The following is a 25,957-nucleotide window of genomic DNA, read 5'->3' as shown; positions in this document are numbered from 1 at the left end:
TACAAATAGTGCTAAATCTAACATTGTTCTATGCATAGCCCTGCTTTCTTGAATGAATATTTTTGTAGGAAAAATATTTAAAAGTGGAATTGTTGGGTTGAACGACGTGCATATTATTATACTTCATATACTTTTTTTTTTTTTTTTTTTTGAGACAGTGTCTCGCTCTGTCACCCAGGGTAGAGTGCAGTGGCGTGATCATGGCTCACTGCAGCCTCAACCACCTGGGCTCTAGCAATCCTCCTTGCTACTCAGGGACCACAGGCACACACCACCATGTCTGGCTACTTTTTACAGTTTTTGTATAGACGAGGTCCCACTACGTTGCCCAGGCTGGTCTTGAACTCCTGAGCTCAAGCCATCCTCCCGCCTTGCCCTCCCAAAGTGCTGAGATTAAAGGCTGAGCCACCACTCCTGGCCTTGATATATCGTAATAGATAATTTATAACTTTCACCCCAGATCATTTGTCTGAAAACATTGAAGAGATTATAATATCTATAACAGTGGTTCTCAACCTGGGTAATTTTGTCTCCCAGGAAGAGTTGCCAGATAAAATACAGATACCCAGTTAGATTTTAATTTCACATAAACAACAAATAATTTTATAGTATATGTTTGTTCAAAATAGTATATGGGGGATGTGAGGGTGATCTGGCTGTGACATGTCTCCCCATTGCTCACCTGGGTTGATTTGGCTGATCTGACTGGCTAGGCAGACATCCCCTTCCTCCCTCACTGCTCCATGTGTGTCTTTCCTGAAGCTGTGCACTCGGGTGGAGAGGACGACCATCCCTGATAGAGGTGGACTGGCCTTCACTCAAGGCTATATTAGCTGTGCTCCCCTGCTAGAACCTCCAAACAGGCTCTCAAAATAGTATATGAGATGTGTGTATACTTAAAAAGTATTAGTCATTTATCTGACATTCAAATTTATCTGAGAATCCTTTACAGTTTTGTTTAGAGATGGGGGTCTCACTATGTTGCCCAGGCTGGAGTGCAGTGACTATACTGCATCCATGATCTCCTGGCCTCAAAGCAATCCTCTCGCCTCAGACTTCTGACTACAGGCACACACCAATACACCCAGCTGGAATCTTGTATTTTTATTTGCCAGATCTGGGAGCCTTATCCCAGGCAACATCTGGCAGTGTCTGAAGACATTTGGAGGGGGTGCTACTGGTGTCTAATGGGTAGAGATCAGGGATGCTGCTAAGCACCTTACAATGCACAGGATAGCAGTATCCACAAGAAAGAATGATCAGACCCAAATGTCAGTAGTGCCAAGACTGAAAAACCCTGCTCTAAATGTGGTAAATAAAAGTGCCTCATTGGAGCAAGGGATATGGTCTTTGCTATAGATCAGTAGATTTCAACTTGGGTGATTTTGTCATCCACGGGATACTTGACAATGACTGGGGACAATTTTGGTTGTCATAACTGGGTGTGGGAGGTACTCCTGGCATCTAGCCCAGGGATGCTGCTAAACATCCTGCAACACACAGAACAGCCCCCCACAACAAATAACGATTTGTGTCAACAGAAGTTAAGAAACCCTGGCATGAAGAAATCTGCAATAATTCAGAAAGGGTCCCCAGTCCTATAATGAAGTTGAACAAAGAGCAGTAAATCAAATTCAGCTGCCCTTGGAAAATGGCGTTTCAGAGAAGACTGAACACCCACTCCACTCTACCACTCCCAGCCCTTGTCGCCAAGCCAAGAGGTTAGCCCCATAGACTGAAATAGCTGCTCTTTGAGCTGCCAACCCTACAGCCTCAGAGAGCAATCTGGCTCTCTGTGTCCTACCACCAGCATAGAGGCCAGAGTCCTGAAGATGCTTCTTAGAATTGCATGCAACTGCTTGAGAGAGGTGCTTCAAGAATTGTGCATTCAGGGTGGGCACAGTGGCTCACACCTGTAATCCCAGCACTTAGGGAGGCTGAGGTGGGTGGATCATCTGAGGTCAGGAGTTTGAGACCAGCCTGGCCAACATGGCAAAACCCCATCTCTACTAAAAATACAAAAATTAGCCGGGCATGGTGGCGAATGCCTGTAATCCTAGCTACTCGGGAGGCTGAGGCAGGAGAATCACTTGAACCCGGGAGGCGGAGGTTGCAGTGAGCCGAGATCATGCCATTGCACTGCAGCCTGGGCAACAGAACGAGACTCCATCTCCAAAAAAAAATCATGCTTTCATAAGGAATAATTCAGCTATACCCCTCACCAGAGGTTTTACAGCAGAAAACTTGGTTTTCCATATGTTTTGGATTCTGAACCAAGATAATGTCTCAAGAGATTTAGAATAGAGACAATATTTTTCATGTTAGTTTTAAAGTCCCAGTAAAATATTAACGTTGAGGGAGTGGTCCGGTTGGCTGAAGTTTTGAGGCAATCTGTCTTCTTCCCACAGCCTCCCTGCCCTGTGGCAGCCTGATCAAAGTCCACGTACATCCATTAATGGTGACAGGCCTCAGCCCTCAACTCATGTCTTTCCCAAAACACTCTTCCAAGAAATGAGTGAGTCACCTCAGAGTTAGGGCCAAGCTATGGGATATTCCTGGGTTTCCCATTATGACCAATCAGCATTTCTCAGTTTCCCCATTTGAAGAGGTTAGGTTCTATGAGGGAGATGGTAGGGTAAAGGGGATAGGCAATGGAGAAGAGGGTTTCAAATGTCCAGTTAGGGCGTTGGAAAATCTCCATATAAGGATCTTTTCAGAGATGAAAGCAGCTCCTTATTTTCAAGAATCTGTTACCATGCTGACCTTTTGCCTTCCATGGAATTTGTTTGTTTTTTTCCTCTCTGTATCTTCCCGGTAGAGTTAAGATATGAAACCCTCACATGACCGCATTTCCAAAGGCAACATCCTCTACAGATAATCTTTGTAAAGTTTTGTTTTCCTTCTGTGTCATTTTTTATTTTAATGAAAATGTTACTTATTCTTAAGTTGTTGTTTTTTTTTTTTAGAAAACACGAAAGCACAGAGAAGAAAGTCACCCTCGATCTTACCGCCTGAAGATAACCATTAGAGAGCATACCCTCCTAGGCTTTTCTTTTCCTATGTATTTTTTAAACAAATTTTGGAATGATCTGTACACAGAGTTTTCTAACCTTTTATCACTTAACATCCTGTGAACGTCATATATATATACACACACACATACATGTATATATAAATGTGTGTATATATATACACACACATATATGTGTGTGTGTGTGTGTGTGTGTGTGTGTGTGTGTGTGTATTAATCTTCCAGCCCAAATGTCATCCTGTGAACATCTTAGGATTAAATATTGCCCTCCAACTTCACCACTAAGAGCTGTCTGACAGGGCTCCCTCTAGAGGAATGTGAGCCAAAGCAATTTGGCCAGTGCAGGGGCCACCTGAAATAATAATTGACAGGAGGCTGTGCTGTCAGCCTTTGTCAGCGGCTGCTTGGGATAGCGTGAAGGGCAGAAATATATAAATTATCTATTTCTAACTTTTTGTTCAAGTAGTATACACATAGAATTGTGCATACATAAAATATGTATGGCTCAATGACTTGTTCTAAATGCCCATGTCACTAGTATCTAGATCAAAAGCCAGAAACTTGGCCCCTCAGAAGACTCCCTCACACACCTTCCAGTCACTTCCACTGCCAGTGAGAGAACCATATCTTGTGACCTCTTATATCACAGATTAGCTGTGGTTGTTTTTTTAACTGTATATAAATGGACTCCTACAGTATGTACACATTTATATCCAGCTTCTTCCACTCAATATCATGTTTGTGAGATTCATCCATTGTTGCTCGTAGTTGTCATTTGTTCAGTTTCATTTCTGTATATTATTCCATTGTGTAAATACACAAGTCATTTATCTATTCTTCTGTTGGGAGGTGTTTGGATTACTTCTAGTTTGGGGCTATCTAGCATCATGCTATTATGATCATTTTAGTATGTAGGGTTTTTTTGGTGGGCAAAAATCCACATTTCTGTTGGGTATATTCCCAGGACTGGAATTTCCAGGTCATGAGTATGTCTAAATATAGCTTTAGTAGATTCTGCCAAGCAGTTTTCCAAAGTGTTGTACCAATTTACATTCCTTCCAGTGGTGTATAGTTATTCCATTTGCTACACATTGTTACCAATCCTTTAAAATAGAATTTGATGGTCAGAGAGGAGGTGGGTAAGTGGTAGTGTTCAGGGAAGCTAACCCAGTTGTCCTTTCCAAGACTGGGGTCTAATATTCCCCATGTGGAAGTTTCCTGATTCAGTTCACCTTTCCCTGTTTTCTAAATGTCTCTGCAGACGTGAATGAGTGTGGAATGAAACCCCGGCCATGCCAACACAGATGTGTGAATACACATGGAAGCTACAAGTGCTTTTGCCTCAGTGGCCACATGCTTATGCCAGATGCCACGTGTGTGAGTAAGTTTCAACTGCCAGGCTGAGCTCAGTCAATGTTTAAGTCTTGACTTTTGCCATTTGATGCTTGGGGAAAAGCTGATTGCAGTGATTTTTTAAAAACAATCTCTAATATTGCCCCCAGCTAAAATGTTTTGGGGCCCTTCTGTCCTTCCTTCCTTCCTTCCTTCCTTCCTTCCTTCCTTCCTTCCTTCCTTCCTTCCTTCCTTCCTATTTTCTTCTTCTCCTTCTCCTTCTCCTTCTCCTTCTCCTTCTCCTTCTCCTCCTCCTCCTCCTCCTCCTCCTCCTCCTCTTCCTCCTCCTCCTTCTTCTTTTTTTTTTTTTTTCAAGACAGAGTCTAGCTCTGTCACCCAGGCTGGAGTGCAGTGGTGCGATCTCAGCTCACTGCAACTTCTGCCTCCTGAGTTCAAGCGATTCTCCTGCCTCAGCCTCCCAAGTAGCTGGGACTACAGGCACATGCCACCACGCCTAGCTAGTAGAGATGGGGTTTCTTCATCTTGGCCAGCTGGTCTCAAATTCTTGACCTCAGATGATCCACCCACTTCGGCCTCTCAAAGTCATGGGATTACAGGCATGAGCCACCATGCCCAGCTTCCATAATTTTTTTTTTTTTAAAAGTAAGTGCTGCCTGGGCATGGTGGCTCACACCTGTAATCCCAGCACTTTGGGAGGCTGAGGCAGGTGGATCACCTGAGGTCAGGAGTTCAAGACCAGCCTGGTCAACATGAAGAAACCCCATCTCTATTAAAGAAAAATACAAAAATTAGCCGGGCATGGTAGTACACCTGTAATCTCAGCTACTTGGGAAGCTGAGGCATGCGAATTGCTTGAACCAGGGAGGTGGAGGTTGCAGTGAGCCAAGATTGCACCCCTGCATTCCAGCCTGGGTGAGAGAGCAAAACTCTGTCTCAAAAAAAAAAAAAAAAAAAAAAAAAAAAAAAAAAAAAAAAAAAAAAAAAGTAAAATAACATGAAATTCACATTATTTTAAATTTCAAGTGAACAATTCAGTGGCTTTTAGTACATTCACAATGTTGTATAACCATCACCCCTATCGAGTTCCAGAAGATCTTCATCACTCCAAGAGGAAACCAGACCCAGTCAATCCCCACTCCCCCTCCTCCAGTCCCTGGCAACTACAAATCTGCCTTCCTTCTCTAGGGATTTGCCTATTCTGGACGCTTACTTTATAAATAAAAAGGCAAACTAGGGGGAAAATAAATTATATATCTATATCTGCATCTATGTATATGCAGAGCCCTGTTGAGTTTCCTCATGAAAATAAACACGTTGAACAAAATAAGCAGATTGTTTTAGGGAGGTGATACATTTAAATTCCTTCTCGGAACATCAATTCTTCCCACCAGTTAACTTTCTCACGCCCCTTGCCCCACTCCCAAAGATTAGTGACACTTGCTGGAAATACATTCCGACTTACTCACATTCCTGAAAAGAAAAGCCCTTCTGTGATAAAGAAAAACCCATGTCCTGTGGGAGAGTAAGAGTCTATACCCATTCGTTTATTGAGAGGGAAGGCTCTTCAGGTTTTATGTTCCAGCTGAAAGGGAAACCCACCCTCCCTGTCTGGCTTCCCTTCTCCCCTTTTCTCTCTCCATCTTTCTTTCCTCTGCCTTGCAGTCCCCAACAAACCCAGAGCCAGCTTCCTGTGGTTGCGGAGTTGGCGGACTCCCCAGCCCATCCTGGGTTTTCCCAAGATTATAAAATCTTGCCTAGTGCATGGGCTCCTCCTTGGCAAAGTGTCCCAACCCCACCAGTCACTTAGATCTTCTGCTAGCAAGCAAGCATTTGAAAATGGGCATTGGAAGGGTCTTTTTAAAAAATCCTTATTATTATAAATTAAACAGAAACTCACGGGAAACAAACGCATAGTTTAATGAATTCTTATAAGTCAAGCACACTTGTAACCACCACCAAGCAGAACTCTACCAGAACCTCCTCCTCCCACCCCTCCCTAAAGGGAACCACTATCCAGGCTTTTATAGTAATCACTTAAAATTTCAAAAAAGATGTATGCTAATGGATGTTTCCGAAACGTTCCATGAAAACCCAGTCAGTGCCAAAAAAGATATCTTTCCTCAAAAGGAAAAATAGAATTAGGTTAATTTTGAAGATTAATTTTAAAAGAAGACAACTAAAGAGAAAAGATGAAAGAATAAAGAAGTAATATAAGCATAGGTAGATGTTTGTTACAATACATTGGGTCTCTTTCTGTATATCTAGGGGTTACCTATGCCTCCCTGTTTATAGGTCAAAGTGTCCAGATAGCCCTAGACCTCTCTCCTGGATGCTCATTGGATTCCACCTGACCCCTTGGGTCTCTTTTGTCCAGCTGGGTGATTGGCATGTTCTGGAGGGGAATGGAGGGAGGGAGTACATTCACCATGCCCCTCTGTTGTGGACATTGGGCTGAAACCATATGAGTTTCTTAGCCCCTTGCATTTCTAATCCACACACACTGGGCCGCTGTTATGGAAATGCATTTGTGTGAGATAAGTTATATTTAGCAACAAGTGACAAAAAAGCCAAGTAAATTGTCTCATTTACTTGAAAAGCTGAAGGAAAGCAGTTCCAGAGCAGTTCAAGAAGGAGTCAGTCTCTGTCATCCTCAGAGTATTGATTTTACTCTCATGCTTGTGGCCTCATAGTTACAATATGGCTGCCCTAGCTCCGGACATCACACATATATGGCAAATAGACAAAACTAAGTGGGTACGGGTGATGCCAATGAACCAATGCCTCTTTTATGCTTGTCTCTTTTTATCATGCATAATATCTTTTCCAGAAGCCTCATTTCCTCCAGTGGACTTATTTTTATATCTCTTTGACCACACTGCATCATATGGCCACTCCTTGCTGAAGGAAAGCTGGGAAAAGCCTCAGTGCTGGGAATGGCAAGAGAAAAGAGTCCAGAATGGTCTTCAGATAACTGATCAGTTATATCTGCCACACGTTGTAGTTCAGTGACCTAAAAGACAAAGTCTTGTGACTTAAGTGACTCTCACTGAGGCTAGATATGTATGGAAAGATGTTGTGGGAAATCAGGGACCCCAAACAGAGGGACCAGCTGGAGCCATGGCAGAGGAACATGAATTGTGAAGATTTCATGGACATTTATCAGTTCCCAAAATTAACACTTTTATAATTTCTTATACCTGTCTTTACTTTAATCTCTTAATCCCGTTATCTTCATAAGCTGAAAATGTACATCACCTCAGGATCACTATTGTACAAATTGATTGTAAAACATGTGTGTTTGAACAATATGAAATCAGTGCACCTTAAAAAAGAACAGAATAACAGTGATTTTCTGGGAACAAGGGAAGATAACCATAAGGTCTGACTGCCTGCAGGGTTGGGCAGAATAGAGCCATATTTTTCCTCTTGCAGGGAGCCCATAAATGGACATAGGAGTAGGAGAGATCTTGCTGAATTCTTTTCCCAGCAAGGAATACCCTGGGAAAAGAATGCATTCCTGGGGGGAGGTCTATAAATGGCCACTCTGGGAGTATCTGTCTTATGCTGTTGAGATAAGGACTGAAATACGCCCTGGTCTCCTGCAGTACCCTCAGGCTTAGCAGGATTGAGAAATTCCAGCCTGGTAAATTTTGGTCAGACCAGTTCTCTGCTCTTGAACCCTGTTTCCTGTTAAGATGTTTATCAAGACAATACGTGCACAGGGGACATAGACCCTCATCAGCACCGCAGGACATAGACCCTCATCAGTAATTCTAATTTTGCCTTTGCCTTGTGACCTTTATTGCCCTTTGAAGCATGTGATCTTTGTGACCTACTCCCTGCTCATACACCCCCTCCCCTTTTAAAATCTCTAATAAAAACTTGCTGGTTTTGCAGCTCAGGGAACATCACAGACCTACTGATATGTAATGTTACCCCCAGAGGCCTAGATGTAAAATTCCTCTCTTTGTACTCTTTCTCTTTATTTCTCAGACCGACCAACACTTAGGGAAAACAGAAAGAACCTATGTTAACATATTGGGGGCTGGTTCCTCCACTAGAGAGATCTCCAGAGTAGATTCTTTTACCCTGATTACTCAGGTTGATAATCTCCATCAGCGTTGCATTTCAACCTATTGAGGCCAGCCAGGTGACATAAAAGAGTAGCTAGTGCACACACAAGCAGAGAAAGTGATATAGTCTGAGGGGTGCATGCCCTGCCTAAAGACAATCAAATTCAGTGAAGTGGCCAAGAAAGCAGACCATGAGTAGGATTCAGCCCCGGGGTCACCAAGATGCCACCCCTACTGATTCCTTTTGGCTCTCCATTTGGGACTCAATGAAACTTGTCCTACAATGCCATGCAACATGTTCCATTCAATGGCCCAGAATTTGGTGATAGTTTCTTAGTAAGCTCTTTTTATCATCTCAAGAGAGAAAGGCTAATCCTTGTTTACTTTTTCAGACTCTAGGACATGTGCCATGACAAACTGTCAGTACGGCTGTGAAGACACAGAAGAAGGGCCACAGTGCCTGTGTCCATCCTCAGGACTTCTCCTGGCCCCAAATGGAAGAGTCTGTCTAGGTACAACAGCAGGAATCACCTCTACTCCTCCTTCTCCTCCCTTGACTGCCCCTTTACTGAATCTTTTTTAATTCATCACAATCAACTTGTTGACTAGACATTGCAAACTTCTAAAAGTACAGACTTATATCCGTTTCTGAGATACTTTTAGCCACATATGCTCTAGATATACTTTGGGATGCTAAAAACCCATTTTTCTATTATTTTGTATTGCCTTAATGCCATAGTAGAAAAGGGATAAAGATAATTTTAGTATATTTACTATGTACATTTTATTTAAATTACCATCCAATATAAATTCCACTACTTATATATTGTCATTTAATGAGTAAGATCCTAAGGACCATTGAGCTTTATTCTGGGTTCTAGCTAATATTTTCTGGAAAAACTACATTTACTTATTTTTTAGGTACAACATTATTGAAAATAGTATATACCTTCTATATCATTTACATTAACATGTAATCAATTTCATGTTGTCTTTAAAACTTGCTCTGAGTTATATGAACTAAGTATAATTAATTTAACTGGAGAAAATGAGCAGATTAAGTCCATAATATTAATTAAGGGAACATAAAAATTATTTGTTTATAACTTTGAATTTAGTCAAATCCATTGGCTTAGAACTTTCCTCTCTTGCTCTCCTTTGTCTTATTTGGTGTCTTAGTTTTGGGTTCCACAGAAGCTGACCCTGAGCAACTAGTTGATCTGGGAGGTGAACCCAGGAAACACTGGTTGAGGAGTAGGGAAGTAACCCAGGGAAAGGAAAGTACCAATGCTGAGTGAATCTGATGAGCAGGTTAAATGAGCTGGGGGCACCTCTGGGAGGCAGAGGGAAGCTGCCCCTGAATTTTCCCTCTGGCGCAGGGGTGCTGGATATTCATCCACCAACTTCTGCCCTTCATTGATGGGAGGCTGCTCTGGGACATGACCCCCCAGCACTCCCAGCCTGGCCTGGGTCAGTAGCAAAGCACAATGTCGTAGGTGCAGCAAACAGCCTTTGGCAGGGATGGAAACTTGAATGCTGAGGAGCTGTGGATGGAGCACCCACAGGGCACTCTCAGTAACTGAAGCAACACTTTTTTCACTTTGTGCTTTGGTACCTTTGTGGATTTGAATTATGTTCAACCATAAAATTGCCATCAAATTGTATATACTCATAACACTTAATTACATTGCACCTAATATACATAATATTTAGAGTAAGTGAGCACTTAGCATTAATGAGGGATATCAAACCAAATCAGAATGTTGAAAGAATTCTTAATCTTCTGTGATTTAAAGAAGCACATATCAGTATGATTTCATAATCTTCTTCACTGCAATAGAAATACTTTTCAGTCAAGGTGCTAGATGTTTATTTATCCTAACTATACATAATGTAAAAAAAACTGCATTTAGAAAGCTCAGCCAAATGGATCCTAAATTAGTTAAACGCTTTTAAAAAATATACATATAAATTAAAATTTTCTCTCTACTCTTTGAGAATAATCAAAGATTTAATTAGGTTCACAGTATTTACTACTTTTTAGTATAATAAGATTTATATGACAAGGTTAATTCTTGACCAAACTGAATCCAAATTTCCACCCATCTCTTTGAGTTGTTGGGTGCCATTTTTATTGGAAGGGAAAGATGATGTGCATGAAAATGACCGCCAGAAATAATTTTGTTCAACCCAACACTTATTTATTATTTGGAAAATGCAAGAGGCCAGCCTGGGCAATATAGCAAGACCCCATCTCTATTAAAAAAATGTTTGTTAAAAATAGCTGAGCATGGTGATGTGCACCTGTAGTTCCAGCTATGCTGGAGGCTGAGGTGGGAGGATCGCTTGAACTCAGGAGTTTGAGACCAGCCCGAGCAACGTAGGCAGATCCCGTTTCTACAAAAAATAAATAAAAAGTAGCCAGGCATGGTGGTATATGCTTTGTAGTCCCAGCTACTCAGGAGGCTAAGGTGGGAGGACCACTTGAGCCTGGGGAGTTTGAAGCTGTAGTGAGCCATGATTGTTCCACTACACTCCAGCATGGGTGACAGACCAGGCCTTGTCTCAAAAAAAAAAAAAAAAAAAAAAAAAAAACCTGCAAGGGAAATAGTAAGATAACACCAACTTGCCTGTTTAAGCCAGGTTCAGAAGAACAACCTAACATCTATTTGATTTGACATCTGAAAGTTAAACCAAGCCTGAGTCTTAGTGGATTGGTCAGCATAGCTGTCAGCCCCTCTGTAACCTGACTTTCAATGGTAGAAAAGGAACAACACACCTATTGTTGGCTAAAATTACATCATTACATAATTGCACCTGACCCACAATTTACGCATAAGTGCATGCCTTCACTGCCACATTTCTGTGAGTCAATATTGCAGGGGCCTTGGACAGTCTTACTCATGAAATAGTTATTTTGTAAAATGCAAATTGTGAAAGTCTGTGTGTTTGGTTTGCTGAAAGTGTAGCTATCTGACTCTAGTTTCAAAAATTGTATATGTTATACAATATACAATATTCACTCTGTTGGGGAAAATATTCACTCGGCACACATGTAATGTATAGGTACCAAGTGCCAGACACATGCTCCCTGCCTGAGAACAGTCAGGGCCTAACAGAAGATGTGAATGTAAGTAATGACATTATGGAAAGATAATGCCTCTTAAAAAGGTATAAAGTAATATAAATACATAAAGTGAAGACCTGTGTGTGTGCCTGGGGGATCTAGAACACTTGCCAGAGGATATGATGTTGGCACCAGTATACTATAATCAGTTTCCCAGGTAAAGAAACTGCGCATGTGCATGCACGGTGCATGCTGTGTATGTGTGTGTGTGTGTGTGTGTGTGTGTATGAGTGCATGCATGCATGCAGCTACTTTTCTTACTATCACTGACACCTTCTGGTTTTACACGCTAGATATTGATGAATGTGCCTCTGGTAAAGCCATCTGTCCCTACAATCGAAGATGTGTGAACACATTTGGAAGCTACTACTGCAAATGTCACATTGGTTTTGAACTGCATTATATCAGTGGCCGATATGACTGTATGGGTAAGATTCGATGGCACCTTTTCCTTTTTTTCCTGTCCCCACCAAACCTTTGAGCCTTCTCTGCAGATATTTTGATGTCAATTCAATCTATTAGTTGAACAATCTACTGTGCTGACCAGCTTAACAATAAGGAAAGGTTATTTTTTTAGGTGTCTGGCATTTAGGGAATTCCAATGACATCAATTATAAAGCTAGATCAATAAAGATTTAAAGTAAGGAATACAGCTCTCTTGTGGAAACGATTATCTTGAGATGATTCTGGTGGGACTCTTTTTAATTTGGCTTTTTGTTTTGTTTATATTTTTTTTCTATCTCCAGTTACACATCTAAAAATGGGAACAATAAAGCAGTATTTATATTTGGTAAAAGGAAGAATAACAAGGTCTATCTAATCTTGATCTCAGTGATCTGTTTATAACAGTCTCCATCAGGGGTGGCTTTAGAGAAGTGTATGAGAGACATGAAGGCCTATGCTTTTTCCTTTCCCCTCTTTCAGCCCTTTCATAGTTCAAGCTCCAAATATGTTCCTTTTCCACAGTTACCAAAATCACTCTCTGATAAGATTCTGGTACCAGTTAGCTATTGCCCTGATCTATGTGAAATATTTTATTCCTTAGTGAATGGATTTCAAGCCTCTGTGAACAAGTGAGGTGGGGTATTTGGGGAGTCCTTAGATGCATTCCCATTGCCCTTTATATAATGTAGGATGGGGCCTGCCCTATAGTGAAGGGAAATTCGGGCTTCCTGTGGATTTCTCTACCCATAACACGTGTAACAAAGGTATATGCATGACATGGAAGGCTAATAGTTGAGAAAAAATAGGATTTATTTCAACGCTATACTCGGGGCTTCCCAGGACACATATTGTGTAATCATATTGGGGCAACACTCAATTGCTGGGTTTCTTCAAACCATCTTGTGAAGCTTCCACAGCTCTTCCCTCAAATTTCAAACACAAAGTCCATCCTAGAGAGGATCATATAATCCATATTTCTCATGGACTTGGACCCCACGCCCTCCTGTAGACCAAACCAGCCCTGTAATCCTATGATGCTGTGTTACAGAGTTTAATCCTGTTTCCTAATACCTAAGGGGAGGTTCCACAGAACAGGGTGGAATTCACATGGAAAGCTTCAAAAGGAAACAAATCTTTGAGACTTTAAAGGTGATTAAGATTAGCGTCTTAGCTTAGCTTTGTGGCTAAATTAAAACCAACAGGTTATTTTGTACATATATGTCTACAAATACATAGATAGAAAATGGGGTGGAGAATACGGCAAATGAACCTCTCACTTGGGTGGAATTTGGCAAATTTTCCTCCTCTAAACCCAGCAGACAAGCTCAGACCAGCCTGATCCTTTCTCCTGGCAATCTTAGAACAAAATGCCTGTGCCTATAAGTTAGATGATGTCAATGGTTCCTAGTTGATCTTGCCTTTGTTTGTTAGGAGTTTCAAGACCTTCCGAATATAGAATTGATTTTCTGATATTGTTATTTAGTTCTAAGTTAAATGAAAAAGTTAAGAGAAAAACGTAAACATCTTACACATTTCGATAGCATTGATAAGCAGAAGATGAAATTGCTGTGGGGGAGGGAAGCAGCAAACACTCCCTACATACCAGGCAGCAAACAAAGCCAGGGCTGCTGGCCAATGAGCCTGCAGTTCTGAACACCTCTCAGTTCTCAGGCAACGCTTGGTTTGTCAGGGGCATTTAGTGCTTGACCCTACAGTTGTTCAAGTGTAAGGGAGAGTCTTTCAGCAAGCCCTGTATCACAGAGTTGTTCACTGGAATGTTCTTTTTTAGATATAAACGAATGTACAATGGATAGCCATACGTGCAGCCACCATGCCAATTGCTTCAATACCCAAGGGTCCTTCAAGTGTAAATGCAAGCAGGGATATAAAGGCAATGGACTTCGGTGTTCTGGTAAGTAGCATTTGGTCATGGTGTCTTAGCTATTTCCAATGAAGCATTCTCCCCATATCTCCTTCCTCCCTCTATTTCTCTCCTTTCTTTGTCTTTCTCTCCCTCTCCCTCTCCCTCTCCCTTACCCTCACTCTGTGTATGTGTGCAGTGTTTAACTCTCTGCCTCAGCCTTTTCTTCTTTGCTAATTGGACCACATCTCCAATACTCACTGAAGTTGTAGGCACTAAACTTAATGAACAGCAAGGGTACTTAATATCTTTCTGGCCATGACATCCTTCAAATACTGAACAAAAGATTTAAGGACAAAAGACACTGAGCAAATGTATCTATCAGGATAGACTGAGTTATGGTGCAGTAGCAAGCAAACCTAAAATAACAGTGGCTTAAAACCACAAAGGTTTTTTAACCAAGTGAATCTGGACATTTTCCAGAATGCACAGCCAAAACAAAGTATGATGAAGCTGATCTTCATTAAAGTATGATCACTTTATCTGTCATCCTCAAGGCTGGATCCACTTGTTTTAATGTATATAGCAGAGAGTTCCATTGTTCTTGCTGATGAAATATTTAATACTTTTTGTTAAAACTTTAAATTTATAAACCAGACATCTAACAATAAAATGTCACTGCTATTAATAACTACAATAACAATAAAAGTTTATTTCTCACTCAAGTAATATGTCCAAAGAGAATTTTTCGGGGGTTTCTTCTCAGTACAGTCACTTAAGGACACAGACTGATAGAGGCCCCATCATTTTATGGTACCATGGTCTCAATTCAAGGCCTTAGGGTTTGTCACAACAGAGAAAGAAGCATGGGCTATCATGCACCAGCTGTTAGTTTATTCAACTTGGAAGTATCTAACTTCAAGGGACAAAAATAATAATAAACTTGCTGTGTGCCCAAAAGAGAAGAAAACTAGAAATCTTGGTGAATACCAGGAATGTCTTCCAAGGCAAGGCAGCTATGATTACAGCGCAGTCACTTCCCTAGTAAACAATCATCCAGGTTCGGCTGGGTGTGGTGGCTCACACTTGTAGTCCTAGCACTTTGGGAGGCCCGGGGGAGCAGATCACCTAAGGTCAGGAGTTCAAGACCAGCCTGGCCAACATCGTAAAACCCTGTCCCTACTAAAAATACAAAAAAAAATTTAGCCAGGCATGGTGGTGCACATCTTTAATCTCAATTACTTGGGAGGCTGAGGCACAAGAATTGCTTGAACTTGGGAGGCAGAGTTTGCAGTGAGCTGAGATTGCACCACTGCACTCTAGCCTGGGCAACAGAGTAAGGCTCTGTCTCAAAAAATTAAAATAAATAAATAAATAAATAAATAAAGTCATGCAGGTTTATCCCTCTGGTCATGACCCTTTTAGCACTGGCTCATAGTGTGACTAGACTTGTTGACTGCCCTGATTCAACTCTGTTATATACCCCTTAGCAGAGTTCCTGCATGTTCAATAAATATGGCTGCAAGGTGTACCCTGACTTACATCACATTCCATACCCCCATCTGACCAATGCTCCCAATGATGCAAATGACTGTAACAGTGTCCACTCAGTCATACAAAAATAAACTGTATGTACCATGCTAGACATTTAGCGCCACACCCATAAAAAGTTCACAGTACCCCAGTGGGCTAGTGTTGAGCACCACTGGACAAGAGTATGTATAAAAGAATATAACCAAAGAAAATGAGTCTGGAAATCAAATTCTGTGAAGGACTGCCAAAAGAACAGGGCAGCATTTAGTCTGGGAAATATAGTATGGAAAAGAATAAATTGTGCCTGTAAATATTTTAAGAAATATGAAGTAAAAGTGGCTTTCCCAAGCAAACTAAGTCCAGTGGGTGGAGGTTACATTCTCTCTTAAAAATGGCTGCTAGGTATTTAAGAGTGGAGCAGGGAACCCCATGGAGTAGGGACATTCCACTGCCCCTGGCTTGCAGTCTGGGGGCTCTGAGACAGATTCCTGCATTGGGCTGGAGATGGTAATAAATGACCACTTAGTGTCCAGCAACTGGATGCCATGGTTTCTATCCCTCTAGATGGAAGTATCCAGTGATGTCCTTCTGAAACTTGATTCAGAGAGAGAGAAATTGGCTGCCCAGGCAGGGCTGTGCATAGGTAGGTTGGGGGGAAGGACACCATAACCTTGGGAGGCCCCCAGAGAGGAGACTGAATAAATCAGCTTTCCATATTGGATGAGTGCCCAAGGGACCCGTGCTCAAAGTTCCTTTATGCCACCAAATTTGAACATGTACATTCCAGGTTGGGAAGGCCTGAATTTAAATCTTAGCTCTGCGCCATGCTGGCTGTGACCTTTAGCAAATTTCTTAACCTCTCTAAGCTCAGTTTCCTCCTATTCAAAATGGGTTTTATGGTAGTACTGTGGTGGGTTCTTGTAATGGGCTAGTCCACAGTCCCTTGGAGCTCCCTAATCCTAGTGAGGCAGGGTAGACAGTTGCATGCGTATCTCTAGCAGTGCTCTCTCTGTGACAGGAGTCTCTGGATAAATACTCCAGCTTCCACTTCACGGGGTGGAGCAGTTCTAAGGTGTGTTCTACATTGGCTCCTAGATGTCCCCAGCAGGACTGAGCCCCACTTACCCACAGCGATTACCTGTCCATCTAAGCACCATCTTTTGGCTTTTCTCTCTTCCTGTCTCACTGTCTCCTCTCCCCAGTTTCTGCCTCCTGGAATCACCTTCCAAATAAGTCATCTGCACCCAAATCCTTGTCTCAGGCTCTGCTTGGAGGAACCCACACTAACACAAATATGTCTCACAGAGGTTCATTGTGAAGTTTAAATGAGGGGATATAGAGAGAGTTTAGTTTAGCGGGACCACATAGTAGATGCTCATTAAAGTTAGCTGTGATTGTTATTGTTATTAGTATCATTTCAATCAGCTGTTTGTTAAGTGCCACCCACTCTGAAATTTCACAAAGGTAAATGTGAAAATGCTGTGCATACAAAAAAAGACACCTCAGGAAAGCATCTGTTTCAGTAAGTGGACAACTCACCCCCACATACCCACTCTCCTACCCCTAGGTGTAAAAATCGAAGGCCCAGAGTAAACCTGGAACCATCTTTCTTCCTTGTCATTTGATCCCCTTGAAACTGCAATGTATTATTAATGTTAAAATGAAGGCAACATCTTTAAGCATGCAATTAGGTAGTTCTTTGCAGCCTGTGTTTTCTATATTGTAACTCAGTGCTTTGAAATTGTAAATCCCACATCAACACAAACATTTCTTGTGTCAAGAAAATGTCTGTTTTTCTTGGACCATCCAAATTTATTTTGGGGTAAAAGAAATTTGTCTTTATTCTTTGAAACCTCAAATTTATCACACTGTTCTATTCAATATCTGAAAGTTATGCATTTTGTTATCCATTCTGCAGCTAAATTATTTCTTTAGTCTTTCACTAGAATGTTTATTTAAAGGAGAAAACTATCTTTGGGTCATTCACCATATTACTTGTCCAACCCTTTTCATTTTGCTTTAATTCTCCATAAAATAAACAGCCGTGCTACTATTGAAAATTCATCTTAACAAGGTCTTGACACTCATTGCTTAAAGAAGGATGCCCCAAAATCCACTCTTATGTACATATAAGAGTCATAAAAACAAAAATGAGAAAATTACATCTAGTTAGCATTCAGCATTATAAAACATTATAAAATGTTATATTACAAAATACATTTGTATGCATATAAATTGCTGTTATATAATATAGGGCATAGGCCGGGCACTATGGCTCATGCCTGTAGTCCTAGCACTTTGGGAGGCTGAGGCAGGTGGATTGCCTGAGCTCAGGGGTTCGAGACGAGCCTGGGCGACACGGTAAAACCCCGTCTCTACTAAAATACAAAAAATTAGCCAGGCATGCTGGTGTGCGCCTGTAGTACCAGCTACTTGGGAGGTTAAGGTAGGAGAATTGCTTGAAGCCAGGAAGCAGAGATGGCAGTAAGCTGAGATCGCACCACTGCACTCCAGCCTGGGCAACAGAGCGAGACTCCATCTCCATAAATATACATATGTGTGTGTGTGTGTGTGTGTGTGTGTGTGTGTGTGTGTGTATGGCATTGATGTAGCAACTTTTATTAAGTTCATTGTTTTGAAAAGTTCAGACTCTACATTGCAATATGGAAAAAGAGTTAGATTATCCTAACGCCCCTCTATACGTAAAGGAAGAAGCACCCCAAATGTAGATGTGTATATGTTCCACTGTTCTAATATAAGTATTAATAATATACTGCCAGATAATTTGGTCTTGATTTGACAGCAGCTACACCTCATTCTAAGAAAATCAAAACCCAGATGATACCCAATTTGGGGAGTAACAGTCAACTTAGGAAAGGAAACTGCCATTGGCTTACCAGGAGCACAGCTTCTGGAATCATATTACCTTAGCTTGATTCCTGACTCGCTAGCCTACTACCTATGGACCAAGAACAAATTGTTTAATCTTTCAGTGCCTCAGTTTCCACACCTGTAAAATATGAATGATAGTATCCAGCCCTTAATATTGTTTTGATGATTAAATTTATTCATACAGAATAAGTAAACGTCCATCTAAAGAGCTCAGCACCAGTCCAGAATATATGAAATGCTCAATAAGCATGTGCTAGGAGTAGGAGTAATAGTGACAAAGCCCTCCTTACCAAAATTCAACAATCATTTCTATTGAAAAGCAGCTTATTTAATCACTAAAAATATGCTTATGGCTTAATTCAGTTTGTTTAGTGTGTAGTCAAGAATATGGGCTTTGGTACAAGCAGGCCATCCCCATTTTTTTTCTTCAATTGTAAACATTAGAAATTTGGATGTATGGCCTGGGAATTTTTCTAACTCTGGAAAAGATTTTAAACATTCGGGTGATGAATGCTAAAAATAGCACACATGTTGAGTGTGTGCCAAGCACTAATCTTAGTAATCGATGTGTGTTCACCCATTTAAGCCTCCCAAAAAAACCTATTCTTATCCCAATTTTATAAATGGAGAGACTGAGGCAAAGAGAAGTTAATTATTCACTTGAGGACATATGGCTAGAAGATGTGGGAGCTAGGAGTCAAACTTAGGAAACTGGGCTTCAGGATTATCTGCTTAAACACAGGACAGGTGTGTTCATGATCAATTGGTTGATCCTCTGTGATGGAGAACTCACAGAGTTTGTCCTCCCCAGCAAACTCTCTTGGCTCATCTTTTGTTCCATCCTAGCCCCTTCCTGTTTCCTGGGTCCCATGCTGGAATACATTTCTCATCTGTGATTAAGCTTCTTCTTCCAGGACTGTGTCCAAAGCTCAGATTAGTAGAACTTTTCTCCTCCTAGATGATAGATCATCTAATGAACTAAGCACAGTTGAATGAATGTCAAAGTCATATTCCTCCTGGGTAAGATATTCCCACCTAAGAGTGATCTTCTATAAAGTTTTATTCCAAAGATACGAAATTAAAATTAGGGTTTTCAGGTTGGTAGAAGTGTTTGACAACATGGGTGTTGGGAGACATCTCAAATCTCTCCCAAGAGAAATTGTCAACTTTACAAAAAACTGGCCTGTGAACCTGAAGACTTTGAAATTCCTAAGTTTTATATCTGAGTTCCCCAAATGTGCACCAAAGACACTCCTACTGCAACGCCTTTTTTTTTTTTTTTTTTTTTTTTTTTTTTTTTTGTGATATGGAGTCTCACTCTGTTGCCCAGGCTGGAGAGTAGTAGTGTGATCTCGGCTCACTGCAACCTCTGCCTCCTGGGATCAAGCAATTCTCTTGCCTCAGCCTCCTAAGTAGCGGGATTACAGGCACCTGCCACCACTCCTAGCTAATTTTTGTATTTTTGGTAGAGACTGTGTTTCACTGTGTATGTTGGTCAGGCTGGTCTCAAACTCCTGACCTCAAGTGATCTGCCTGCCTTGGCTTCCCAAAGTGCTGGGATTACAGGCATGAGCCACCATGCCTGGCCCCTCCCACATTTTTATATTCTCAAAAAGATGAGGCAATAATCAATAAATCTTTAAGAGAAAACCATCATAATGTCAAATTTGAAACAGTGATACCTAGATAAATCCAAATCTACTTATGCATATGCATATCATTAAAGTGCATTTTTATCCTTGTCCAGCTTTCTCTTTACATACTAAGAGAATGAAATTGTCAACACTATCAAGATTATGATGTTTTAGTTGTTGTTTCTTTTCAATAGGAACATTTGAAACTTTAAAGCAGAAACTGAAAGCAGATGTTTAGGTTTGCCTGGTGTGAGTTGAAACTGTTTCCTCATTATTTATTAAGGGTCTTTAGTTTTATGTTACTGATTGCAAAAAGGAAATTTGCAGGGAATAGGGGTTTCCTGTTAATTTTTCTTGCCGGGTACTGGGGAAAGATGCAGTCGACCATGGACAGAATTACAGTGGGGCCTCCAGAGGAAGGTCTATATATGATCACACATTACAGTCATAACTTAACATGCAACCTTTGGCAAAGTAGCTGAAACAAGCTATCTGAAGGTCAGGAAAATGAATAATGATGCATTACTTGTATTAGTACATGTTGGTTTTGTACCTATAGTCAGGCTGTCACAATGAGAAATAACTAGAATATTTCATTGAAAAGAAAAATCTTGCTCTTTTGATTCCAAAGTAAAAGCAATGTATTAATTAAGAGCATACATATTTTCAAAGCACTTTTCCCCTTTTGGTTACCCCAAATGTTGTGGACTTCTCCTTGTTTATTTTTCTACTACTTTGACATAGATTGAATCAGCCAAATGATGAAGAAGGAACAAAGCAGGAGAAGAGGTTAAAACATTGTCAAGACAAATATTCTAATAAAATCCCACTCCAATTTTTTATAGTACTCTTTTTAGGCATCAAAATTAATGTCTACCCCATTGTTTCATTTCTCTCTAAACTATGTCCAAATAATAGAATTAAGTGAATTGATTGAGGTATTATTAGATCCTTTCTTGCTTAGTCTTAGACTAGTACATGCCTAGATATTTTATAGTGAGACAATATATTTGATTTTAAATATCAGTGTTTTTAATTTTTAAAAAATTAATTACTTCTTTACATCAGTTGGATATTCTGAATTATCATGAGTATATCCCTGAAAAGGAGACATATATCTTTGAATTATAGATCTCAAGGAATTTGAAACAGTGTAGAGAAAAGTAACCTTAATCTTCAAGCAGGAATAAATCTATCATAGAAATAGGACTGGAAAAAGAGTCATTCATGGCCAGGCTCAGTGGCTCACCCCTGTAATCCCAACATTTTGGGAGGCCGAGGCGGGTGGATCACCTGAGGTCAGGGGTTCAAGACCAGCCTGGCCAACATGGCGAAATCCCGTCTCTACTAAAAATACAAAAATTCGCTGGGTATGGTGGCATGCACCTGTAATCCCAGCTACTCAGGAGGCTGTGACAGGATAATCGCTTGAACCCAGGAAGGGGAGACTGCAGTGAGCCAAGATCATGCCACTGCACTCCAGCCTGGGCAACAAGAGTGAAACTCTGTCTCAAAAAAAAAAAAAAAAAAAAAGGAAAGAAAAAAAGTCATTCATATGCTCGACTCCCAAATCTTAGCTCTGTCCCTAGCATGATGAGTGACTTTGGGCAAGTCACTTAAAACCCAGTTGCCTCATCAACAAGACAAGAGTCCTGGACTAAATGAACTTTTTTGTACCTCTTGAGTTCTTTGACACCAACGTTTTTCTTCCAAGGGTCATTAGTCCACTGAGGGATAAGAAGAATTGATCTACAGGTACATTTTTAAAGTAATTTACTTTTGCGGTGAGAAATAGAAAATGAATGAAAAATAGTAAGCATAGAAGGCTCTCTGAAATATTTAATAAATAAAATCGTTTAGCTTTAGGTAATGGTTGACTGAGGTGAAAAAAATTCAAAGGTAGAAAGAAAATTGGGTATGTGTATTTTGCACCATAAGTCACCATTTTTGTAGGTCACAAATGGTCCATTATTAGCAATTTATATGGTTCAACCTAATGCTGTAGCTGTAATTTTTGAACATCAAATTTGGACAAATCTATAGGGCTATCAGGACAATACCGGCTTTGAAGAATACCACAATGAAAGCAGAAATATTAGACGACCTTGGCAAATCCATGTCTTTGGGATCTGTAGCCCAACTGGGTAGTAGTAGGTGTTTCACTAAAGTGGTCTCTGAAGCAAAACAAAAGCAACAAAAGGTAGTTAAGATAACTACCATAACACTGGAACTGCTTAAAACAGATACAAATATAGTTACTCCTAATTTATCAAATGGTAGAGCCTCATGTGGTTTCATTCTGGAAGCATTCACTTACTACACTTCAGCACTTTTTAAATGCTCCATTTTTGTGAGTAATTTAATTATCTGCCAATTTGGAATATCTTGCCTCTTATTTGTTTTAGCTATCCCTGAAAATTCTGTGAAGGAAGTCCTCAGAGCACCTGGTACCATCAAAGACAGAATCAAGAAGTTGCTTGCTCACAAAAACAGTATGAAAAGGAAGGTAAAAATTAAAAATGTTACCCCAGAACCCACCAGTACTCCTACCCCTAAGATGAACTTGCAACCCTTCAACTATGAAAAGAGTGTTTCCAGAGGCAGAAACTCTCATGGAGATAAAAAAGGGAATGAAGAGAAAATGAAAGAGGGGCTTGAGGAGGAGAAAAGAGAAGAGAAAGCCCTGAAGAATGACATAGAGGAGCGAAGCCTGCGAGGAGATGTGTTTTGTGAGTGTTATTTTTATTTTATATGTTTTATGAACAATGAATTGCAATTTATCCTGGCAAATGAAAGAAGACAAAAAGCCGGTTTCACAGCTTAAGTAAAATGGGTTGGGTCCTGAGAAGCAACATTATCTGTAAAGTCTAGAAACGAACACCTTCTGCAGATACCCAATCAAACCTGCTGCTCTAGGAACCAAAGAGGGGCGATCCTGTTCCCCTACCTGGGGGGTTTCCTATTTGACGCAGACCTCCTCTTCTAGCTTCCAGGCAAGGAAGCCTGCTTGTCCTGCAAGGGCAGTGGTTTGGCTGCCCAGCTCTCCATGAGGCATGCCCCCAAATCAAAGAGAGGTTCACCACATGGATCAGCTAAGCTCTACCTTTTTACTTCTTGAAGGCACTTTTACAGGCCTAGTCTAAGAAAATGGAACCTCACAGTTGTGTGGTTATGATTTTAAAAGCCAAAATCGACAAATGTAGGAGGACAAACTTTATAGTGGAGCTTCAGTTTTCTATGTGAACTAGAGAACTGCCATAACTCCCTTTTCACTGGTTGCTGTGCAGAACCCACCATAAGGCTCAGTCCCCCCAGGAGGGTTTCCATATTAACCCACCCTGCATCTCCACACTGAGACTTTCCCATTCATTCTGACTGGGCATTTGTTGCTTCCTCTGTATTTTGCCTTGTCTAGTCTTGGCTCTGTGACTGGTGGTCATATATACAAATGCCAGATGGATTTAACCAAAGGAAAAGTTGACACAGGCCCATCCATCCAAGAACTAGCATCCAATGACATTCTCTGTCTTAATAGAGAGTGAAAAATCTCAAGAAAAGAAAAAAAAAAAAAAAAACACACACACATATTTCCAAAACCTAGTAAGAAGGGATGTATCAAGAGTGTAGATGCCTACTTCACCCAAGGAAATGTCTGGAAAAGATGTTCTAGATGAGGAAACTGGATCCAATGTGAATTATTTGGAAATGTTAGGGAAACACTGCTCTAATATATTCTGTAATTAGAATACGTGATCTAACCTTCTTTGTTTGGTCATTTGATTCATACCTTTGAGCATGTGGGCTTTAAGGTTTTTTTCTTAACTGACCAAGTGTTCTTTATTAGTCCCTAAGGTGAATGAAGCAGGTGAATTTGGTCTCGTTCTGGTCCAAAGGAAAGCACTAACTTCCAAACTGGAACATAAAGGTAAATAATTCTTTCTCCCAAGTGTATGCTCCTTCACATTATCCATGTCATTTGCATTTCTTCATACAGTGAAATGATTGTTTATGAATCCCTGCTTCATTCATAAACCCCCAAGGGAAAAATCATTACATCACACACACAGTGCCAGTATTAAAATAGTAGGTCCTTGTGTGATTGGTACTAATGATTGAAATATAGTAAGGCTATTCTCTTCTCCCTACCACTCCCACCTGATGCTGAGAGTGAATGGTTGAAGCAGACTGTATATATGGAGATAAGAGAAACTTACATATTTTCTTCAACTCTGCTGCCTGAGGACCCACAACCTGAAAGTCCTCATGTACTAAATTTGGCCCAAAGTACCTATATCAGTTACCTATTGCCATAATAGTGCTGTGTAACAAACAACCACAAGCCCTCAGTGGCCCACAACAATAAATATTTGTTTTTGCGTATGAGTCTATGGGTTGGCTGGATGGTTCTGCTGCTCTGAGCTAGGCTGGGTGGTTTCACCCATGTGTCCACATACAGTCAGTTGTGGGCCCGCTTCGTGATTTTGCTGATCTTGGCCGTGCTTTGTCACATGCCCGAGGCCTCAGTTGGGAGGATTGGACTCACTCAGCTCTGCTCTATGTGGTCTTTCATCCTCCAGCAGGCTAGTCCAAGCTTTTTCTCATGAGGCAACAGCAGGGTTTCAAGAAAGAGAGCAACAGCACACAAGATACTTTGAGGTCTAGGCCCAGAAATGGTACAACATCACTTCCGCCATATTCTATTGGCCAAGCCAAGTCACAAGGCCAATGTAGACTTCAAGGTTGTGGAAGGAGCTGTGAAGTCATACAAAGAGTGTGGATACAGAGAGGGATAAAAATCAGGACCATTTTTATAATCATTCCACCAAAGCCTCATAATCTGGAGTTTCTTGGGCATGATCCCTAATTCCTCTTGGTTTATTTAGAACATTCACCACTCATGACAAGTTACACAGACCTCAGGGAAAAGCCCGTTTATATATTTATACCTTTCACTTGGTATAAGTATGAATGCCTTGATCATCTCTTTCCTTTTCTAACTTTCTTTCACTTACCACTATACATATGGTAACTAAAACATTAGCATAACCTTTTCCTTTTCAAACTTCCTTTTACTTACCACTATACATGTGAATTGCACTATACATGTGGTAAGTAAAAGATTAGCATAACCTTGTGCTAATTGATTCCCTTTTGTGTTTACCCTGTGAGTACATTGCCCAGTCCTATCCCTTTCATTTACAGGACCATCTCCACTGCAAAAATGTACCTCTCTAATGCAGTCCTCCGAATTGTATCTGAGAAGCTTCTACTAGCACTCTTCAAAGCCTAGTAACCCATGACCCAGCTCCTACAGGCATTTTGTTTTCTTCCATATTTCTCCTAAGTATTCTGTTTTTATTTCTCTGCAGTAGACAACTTATTGCCTATTTTCCTGGTTAGAAAGAAAATGTTTCATTGTACAGGGGGTAAGCTACATTCTCACAAGTTCGGCCCAACTCTGCCTACCCTTGATAAGTGACATGAAGGAATCCGTTGACTCCTCTTTGGATCCCCAAACCACCAGATTTCTTAGTTTATTTTCTATTCCATGATTCCTAATGAAACACAGAAAGGTTAAAATTTTGCACATGACCATATGACCCTGTAATTTCAACAGTCCTTGAGTAAGTTGTCCTAGAAAGCTCAGTCCCAACCAGAAGATTCAGATGTGTACTGCAACTCTTCCACTGGTTGTTTGCCTTGGACAGGTCACTTGGATTTGCAGTGCCTCCTTGCTTTCATATGTAAAATTGGAATAAGAGCAATATTCATCTCTTAGGTGCTGTCTTAGGCTGGGTTCCCCAGAAATAGACCCCAAGATAAGAATTTGTGTGCAAGTGGTTTATGTGGAAGATGATCCCAGGAAATGCTGGCTGGGGGTGTGCAGAAGTGAGGTGGGGAGAGAGGAGGCAATAAAGGGTACGTTATCAGGCAAGTTTCCACTGTGGGCAACTGGAGCTCAATCCCACTGGGGACCTCCAGAAGCCAGTGTAGAACACATGGCTCAGA

General features: G+C 40.8%; 1 protein-coding gene across 2 annotated transcripts in view; it reads left to right on the top strand.

Annotated features, from left to right (window-relative positions):
• EGFL6 (EGF like domain multiple 6) overlaps positions 1-25,957 on the top strand; it is a 64,215-nt gene that overhangs the window by 25,892 nt on the left and 12,366 nt on the right. For both annotated transcript variants that reach the window (XM_010354050.2, XM_010354051.2), the window contains exons 4-9: positions 4,293-4,412; positions 8,850-8,969; positions 11,878-12,012; positions 13,818-13,940; positions 22,354-22,677; positions 23,793-23,873. In XM_010354050.2, the coding sequence (XP_010352352.1) occupies positions 4,293-4,412; positions 8,850-8,969; positions 11,878-12,012; positions 13,818-13,940; positions 22,354-22,677; positions 23,793-23,873 (903 nt within the window). The remainder of the gene's footprint in view (positions 1-4,292; positions 4,413-8,849; positions 8,970-11,877; positions 12,013-13,817; positions 13,941-22,353; positions 22,678-23,792; positions 23,874-25,957) is intronic.

The sequence above is a fragment of the Rhinopithecus roxellana genome, chromosome 7, assembly GCF_007565055.1.
Source record: "Rhinopithecus roxellana isolate Shanxi Qingling chromosome 7, ASM756505v1, whole genome shotgun sequence".
Lineage (NCBI taxonomy): Eukaryota > Metazoa > Chordata > Mammalia > Primates > Cercopithecidae > Rhinopithecus > Rhinopithecus roxellana.
The sequence above is the reverse complement of the archived record's forward strand: the minus strand, read 5'-3'. Positions and strand labels throughout refer to the sequence as shown.